This window comes from Montipora foliosa, chromosome 1 (genome assembly GCF_036669935.1).
Source record: "Montipora foliosa isolate CH-2021 chromosome 1, ASM3666993v2, whole genome shotgun sequence".
Taxonomy (NCBI): Eukaryota; Metazoa; Cnidaria; class Anthozoa; order Scleractinia; family Acroporidae; genus Montipora; species Montipora foliosa.
In genome coordinates, this window is record NC_090869.1 from 25,218,200 (window position 1) to 25,225,644 (window position 7,445).

General features: G+C 40.2%; 1 protein-coding gene across 1 annotated transcript; it reads left to right on the forward strand.

Annotated features, from left to right (window-relative positions):
* Nucleotides 1–638: 638 nt before the first annotated feature.
* On the forward strand, nucleotides 639–7,326 carry LOC137994627 (kelch-like protein 12). The gene is made up of 3 exons (XM_068840235.1): nucleotides 639–1,979; nucleotides 3,246–3,433; nucleotides 5,495–7,326. Exons 1-3 carry the CDS (start codon nucleotides 802–804, stop codon nucleotides 5,956–5,958), a joined length of 1,830 nt encoding a protein of 609 aa, XP_068696336.1. The 5' UTR covers nucleotides 639–801; the 3' UTR covers nucleotides 5,959–7,326.
* The last annotated feature ends 119 nt before the right edge of the window (nucleotides 7,327–7,445 follow it).

Below are 7,445 nucleotides of genomic sequence, written 5' to 3' on the forward strand. Positions count from 1 at the left end.
TTTGATATATGTAAATTTGAAAAAAGGTGGGCCGACGTTTTTCAAATTTACCCAAATTCAATCCATTTCAATCCTCTCCAGTTTTGTCCATCCATGTCCCTTCTTGGCTTCCCTGTGCTTTGTTGGAGTTCTTCTATAGTTTTGAACAGTTATTTTGATATTTTAGTTAATTCTATGACCATTCGATTAGTGCTGAAAATGCCTAAAATAGCGTGAACAGAAGCAGGTTGAAATACAGCTCGGGTGGGGATCATTTATATAACCTTCCCAACTACTTTTGTCTAGGATTGTAGGCTCTCTGTGATAGCTTTCTTTTCATCAGGCTTGACTTGACTGCATTCAGTAATTCAATTTCGTTACGGATACACTCTCGTTTCCCCGCAAAATGTCAAATTATTATGGGATGGTTTGAAAACGCGACTCCGCGAGGCATAGCAAAAACTGAAACAAAGGATTACTACTATTACATATAAGCCAAATTTTCATCGATCTATTAAAATTTTGATAATTTCTCGAGGAAAGCAGACACCTTTACTTTACCGTGGTGCCAGTGAATATTGATATATTTCATAGCGTGACTGATCATAAAGGCACACGCTGCGTATCGGCGACTTTCTGATCACGTGTATTCAAATGCCAGTGACAACGAGTTCAGCATGGATGACCGCCGTCTTTTGTAGATTTAGTAGCATTTTGCTGCAATTGTCGCCAGAAATAATTTATCCCGAAAACCTTGGTATGTTAATTTGAATCTGGAGGCCTTATTAGAGGAGTACTTGCAGACTTCATCCTTGAACTGCGATGTCTTTGGACGAGGTATTCAAACCAGTTGAGTCGCTGCAATTTACAGACGACTTTCACAATACATACATCATGAAGCGAATTTCTCGGATGCGGTTGCACTCCGTATTAACAGATGTAGTACTTGTTGTGGAAGGCAAGGAATTCCCTGCGCATCGGAATATGCTCGCTGCAAATTCGGACTACTTTATGGCTATGTTTGGCGGGCATATGGCCACTGCAGACGATCGAGTTGAAGTTAAAGAAATAACAGCTAAGGCAATGGAAATTTTGCTCAACTTTATCTACCAAGGCGAAATACTTATTACTGAGGAAAACGTGGAAGATGTGTTCTGTGGTTCCTGTCTATTGTTGCTCGAATCTGTGTCGCAAGCGTGCTGCAGATTCATTCAAGAACGCATAACCTTATCGAATTGCTGGGGTATTCGCGCTCTTTCGGATAAATTTAACAGTAATGACTTACTGAACAGAGTTAACGCGTTCATTGAAGAAAATTTCGCGGAAGCAGCCAAATGCGATGAATTTTTAATGCTTCCTCCTTCGCATCTGGGAGATCTCCTGATGGATGACGAAATAGTTGTTCCGCGTGAAGAAGATCTTTATGAACTTCTCTTAAAATGGGTACAGCACAATAGCGAGGAAAGAGTTAAGCATTTTCCATCACTACTGGAAAAGATCCGCCTTCCGCAAGTCAATCCAGAATATTTCGAAGAGATTATTGCTACCGACGACTTGGTGATTGAACATCCGGAGGTCCACGAGATTGTAGCCAAAGCCAGAAGACACCTCTATTCCTTGATGGATTTAGAAGAATCGATGGTCGAGAAAAAAGACAACAAGTGGCAAATTCCGAGACGATGCTTAAGAACAGTGAGTGTATTACTGACCATCGTTGGACCCACGTGTGCAATATTTGACCAGGAAACACAAGTTTGGCACAGCATCTCGAGTTTGTGCGCCCGTCATTGTCCAGGCATAGAAACCCTTGGGAAACATGTTTACGTAGTTGGCGGGAGTCGGGAGTGGAAAAGGATGAACAATTGTGACTGTTATGATCCTGATTCCAACCAGTGGCGTGTCATGAAACCGATGAACGTGCCACGTAGCAATATTGGTTTAGTAGCTCTCGGTGAGCTTCTCTATGCTGTTGGGGGTTATGATGGAAAGTCACCTGTACGGTAAGTCAACATATACCCCCAGGAGGCAGGGGTACTCCCTTATATGAGCTATTTAGAGGCTCTGCCTGGGTAAATTCAGACAAGCGACATGGCGTAAAAAATAGCGACAGCACTTAAAGTGAAATCATGACAAAGGACATCCTTTCATTTAAATTTCCGACAGCAACGGTCACAGCAACGTGAAACATTGACAAAGCACCGACACAAGACCTTTTAAAATTCAGACAAGGGAGACGGCATTATTGACAATGTTATTGATATTTATATGCCATATCAGATTTCTAGCATTTTCATTGGCTAGCCAGACACAGGCTATCAGTTCACACACCTGCTGTACCTAATATGGTCATGGAACGCGTCAGCAATAAAGGGAGCTGAAAACATTTTTGCTGACAAAAGCCGTTTTGGACTGGAATTGTCTGAGGCAGAAATCGATGCTTCAATGGAAGAGTTGTTGATCCTGTAGTTTACATTATTCTACTCAGGCTTGCTGGATATAAAATGATTATAACCAACTCGGCGCTACATGCCTCGTTGGTTATCTATCAAGTCATATCCAGCGTGCCAACACCTGAACAAAATTTGTCTCCCAGTGCTCTGTGTTAGATCATAGGGAATTTAAGAAACGACGACGGCTACGACTACGACAACGCCACAAAGCAGTAATATCATTGGTTGAAAGAGCAAAAATAGTCGTGCTGCACGTGCAGCACAGATTTTAGCAAGTTTGTTTGCGGTCCTCTGCATAATGACGACGTGAAATCGCCAAATTTGAAGTTTTGACGACAGCGTAAGCATGCAACAGAGAATCCTTCATTCTCTATTTTAACTTTGAAGGCGCTCGTACCGATTTATTTTTAGGATACCTTGCCCACATTGTACGACGCGAACAAGACTGAATAATCGCGAAAGACTTACGATAGAGCCAAGTTATATTTTGAGGTGACGTTTTTGTCGACCATCGCCGTCGTAGATCTTAAATTCCCTCATGTGAATAGTTGAAGGCCACAGATTAGACTCCTACTCCTACTCCTTTTTCAGTACATGTATCTGTAAACCATTCACTCCTCAGGCACTACACTATGCCGCCAGTCGACAAGTAAAATCATCTGGTATTAGACAGAGTAAAATGTGTGAAGTCTTACTCCCAGGAGTCAAATAGGTCATGTACACCAAATATGTGTATGCCTCTTTATTAGCTTGAAGTGTACATTCACAATCCCTTTTATATGATACTAGAACATTAATTTTGTTTTTTTTGAGCAGCAAAGTGGAATGCTATGATCCACAAACAAATGAGTGGAAGTTTGTGTCGTCAATGAACAACCAGCGTGACGGTGCTTGTGTCGTGACAGAAGGTCGCTACATTTATGCTATCAGTGGATATGATGGACATAGTTACTTGAGTTCTGTGGAGATGTACGACCCGAGTACAGATGCATGGGTAGTGGGAGGTAAGCGCAATAAAGGCTCTGCAAAGTAATTTTGATGACAAATCTTTCCATGGGTACTATGTGTAGTGTAAAAAAATACATGTCTGATGCTGTTGCTGGGAGCTTGTTCAAATGAACTGTTGAATGCTAATGACAAGGGGGTATCTAACCATTGTGGTGATGAGAAATTCACGTCACCCTATTTCTACCAATAGCAAGCTCCTCCGCACACATATAAGCCTGCAACAACCACAATTCCTCTATTCGCTCCGACGAAGGGCTAACACTCGAAACGTCAGCTTTCCAAATATTTCACGGTGCCTATTTGACCTTTATCAACTCATTTGATAAAATAAATTTCTGTTTCAATCTGCCACTGACGCAGCACCACAGCTTCTTTAGAAACTAAAATCATTGTGGTGAGGCATGCATTTCCCAAAGGTCCAAAACTGTTTCGATGTATTTCATTCTTTTGGTAGATTAGGATTGGCGCACCCTAATGAGATGCGCACTTATTTCAATAAGCATCACGAAGTGTCCCCTTGCTCTACTCCTTAACTTCAACATCACTCTTGTCTCGGATTGCAGACTATTGACGTCGCAAAGTGTCCCCCAAATGCTGCTCTATAAGTAAAGATTAACAGGCGCATTTACCCTAAGCTAAAAGTAATGCTAACTTTACCCTTACCTTATTGTTGGAAATAGATAGGAAATGCTTAGTCTGAAAGGGACATTTCGTGTTGGATGTCAAAATTGGGCGTGCATCTAATTAGGGTCATTTCTGGACAATATAAAGTGTTCCTTCCAGTTTGAATGGCTTTCTCAATAGAGCGACCTGGGAAAAAAGTGTCGTCATTTGTGTCCAAGTCTTGTGTTTTAAGTGGTTTTTGGCCCCACAGGATTTTGGCCATCCTAGAAATCCCTGTGTAAAAGGGGTAAATGTAGAAATTATTGGTAGATATTGTAGTGGAAATCAATCAACCGGGCATGAAGTGGTATCGTTACTGCTTAAACGGGCGTGCAAGTGGTATTGGTATTGCTGAACATGACGGAGGTGTTTTAGGAGTCACAAAATAGAAACTCGCAAGGAGAAGCAAAGTGCTGTTCGTGTTAGCGATTGAAAAATCAAACATTGAAGCAGATCTGATACAAATCGAGTTGCCTGGCTCAGAAATTGATTTTGTCCACACACAAATCAGAAACAGGGGCGACAATTTGTCAGACGCATATCGGAAACAGGGGTGGCATATTCAGCATATAATTTAAGTATCTCAACTGCCTCTCATACTATCTTAGTTGGGGGCAGACGTAGTGAAAACTATTACTAGTTAAAGTGGTACTCTGATCAAATTTTTACCCCATGATTTTTTGAGTGTATCACATAGAATTCCATAAAAGAACAAAAATGCCATTTACCATTTGCAAATATCTGCATTGGTTCCGGAGATATCTAAGTTTGAAAAATGGGTAAAATATGCAAATGATGGCTGATGATGTCATACACTCAACCCAATAGTATATTGAGTATATAAATAGAGCTAACTTGGCCAATTTGCAGTGCAGACCATTGAGACTTAAAACCAAAATTTGGTTGAGTGTATGACGTCATCACTTCTCTAATTTGCATAGTTTAAAAACTCGAACATCTCTGGAATGAAAAGAGATTTGAAAAAAGCAAACAGCATTTTTCTTCTCATGCAGACTACTTGTTTATGTTTCAAAGTGGCTTAGATAGGAAAGATGCGATTTTCGTCAGAGTACCCGTTTAAGTAATGTTATGGCTGTGGCATTGAAGTTGTGAGGGAAAAGGTTATGAAAATTATTGGAGAAACATCTTGGTTTTTTTATTTCTGTATCATTGTTCTACAGGTAAGTTTAGGTTGGCAGTTTTCCAAATTGGATTTTGCATTTTTATTAAAAATCCATCCATTCACCCAGTTTTGCTGAGAGTTTTTGATCACACCATTATTTCAAACTAATCGAATAAGTGAATTTTAGTGTATAATTATTTTCCTATGAGGGCAATATACACTTTTCATGATTGTGTTGTTGTTTATCAAGTCTCAAATTTTGTTTCTTTAGCTGTTGCTCCAATCATTGAACGGAGGCAAGATGCTATGGCTGCTGTATTTGAGAACAAGATTTATGTTATAGGGGGTTACCATGGAAACACATTTCTTCCCACATGCGAAGCATTAGATCTTGACAAAAATGAGTGGCATTTTATGGCATCTCTTAGTTCTCCGCGTTATCAAGCTGGGGTAGCAGTTTTGAATCGCAAGATCTATGTTTGTGGGGGCTGGAGTGAAAATGGCTTTGTCACTGCCTCAGTAGAATGTTATGATGTAGCTGCAGACTCCTGGTCAATAGTTATGCCTCTTCCAACACCTGCAGCTGCGAGAACAACATTTGTCAATTTTCCGCGCAAAATGATTGAAAAGTTGCTGCGTAAAGACATCACAAGGACGGGATCAGAGGAACAGTTGGCTTGTGCATCCAAGAGGGATTCCGTTGGAGCTGACAGTGAATTATATGGTACTTTTTGACAACTTAAGCCACTGCCACCACTCCCATGAGTCCATGAGTCCCCAGCTGTTTCCATGACAACAGTACAGCACTGCTGAAAGATCCCTTTAAAAATTCAGTTTCTGGAATATCCTAAAAACTAATTCCGTGACCTGGTAATACATAACGGTAGTACTGTAGAACTTGAGTTATTTACGAAAATACAGTCAGAAGATGCAAACAATTCCACGAAATAATTCTTTACAAATGTTCTTTAAAAATGTGACAAGCAAATCTTACTTGTATAAAAGAAATCCAGGGTAGGTCATTGAGAGAAATTTCAAGATATTCCTTTACAGTGCTGATAATATTTTTTCCGGGTTTTTGATTTTGGGGATTAATTAAATTTTGGATGACTCGTTTTGATTCACGGGCTGAGGCAAGCAACAAGTACAGTGTAAGTTTTGCATGTAGTGACTTGCAAGCATGTGCTCTGCTGAAAACCCCTATATGTTTCTTTTCTTTCTAAGTATCGATGTTACCAAGAATTCAGTACTTTAGTTTTTGAGGCCCTCTCAGGGGTTATAGGGAAAAAGAGAATGTGAATAATTTGAACTGGGGAACAGAGGAACAGGAACAAAGACAGCGTATCTTGGGAACAAGGGAACATAAAACATTTGAGGGATAAAAAAGCTGAAAACAAATTTTAAAGTAAGTTCCGGAACAAGGAAACTCAAGCAAATTGTTAAAGGGAACAAGGACCACCCTTCTTAGAAGGGCCTTTCTTTTGTCCTCCAGAGAGAATTTCTGACCTTTCACCTATCTTTTTCCTGCAAAGAGAATTCATAGTCTCAATAAAAATGTGGCAAGATTTGCATGGACTACCCAACCAAAGGGAAAAATTGAAAAGTGGCTGAAAACTTGGGAAAATACAGGGATTGGTATGAAAAAGAAGGAATAAATGAGTTAAAATCATCCTTTTGTGCTTCATTATCTCACTGTTTTAGTTTCTACTAAAACAACTTTTCGCCTCAGTGTCGGTGGCTGGCCATAGCGGGGGACATTTATCTCGCGGCTAGGTAAATATCCAGCACTAGCCAGCTCCACATGGGGGAATAGTTACAATGCTGTCACTCATATAGCCCTCAATATTAGACAGTCAATGCCCTAGTCCAAAACAGAAAACAGGAAGGCATAAGATTTAACAATTAGACCCGTAGCCCGCAAGGGATACGAGTCAATAGCCCATGAGGCAAAGCCGAATGGGCTATTGACCCGTGGCCCTTGAGGGTGAAGGGTCTAATTGTTTTAGTATCACCCAACTAGTTGGACAGAAAAGGCAATAATAAAGTTAGCAAATGGAAGTGGAAGAGATATTTATTTGGGAATAAAACGAAAGAAAGCGTCACACTTTTCGCTACTCAAGGTCTATTACTAATAGTCCTGTAGTAGAGTATCCAATCAAAATGCAGGATTTGCATTAGTCCACTAGTTGGGTGATACTAATAAACTGTAGTCTGTTTTCTTC

Coding starts and splice junctions, on each gene's coding strand:
- LOC137994627 (XM_068840235.1), top strand. CDS start 802: ATGTCTTTGGACGAGGTATTCAAACCAGTTGAGTCGCTGCAATTTACA. Junction 1,980..3,245: donor GATGGAAAGTCACCTGTACG/GTAAGTCAACAT, acceptor TTTTTTGAGCAG/CAAAGTGGAATGCTATGATC. Junction 3,434..5,494: donor AGATGCATGGGTAGTGGGAG/GTAAGCGCAATA, acceptor TTGTTTCTTTAG/CTGTTGCTCCAATCATTGAA.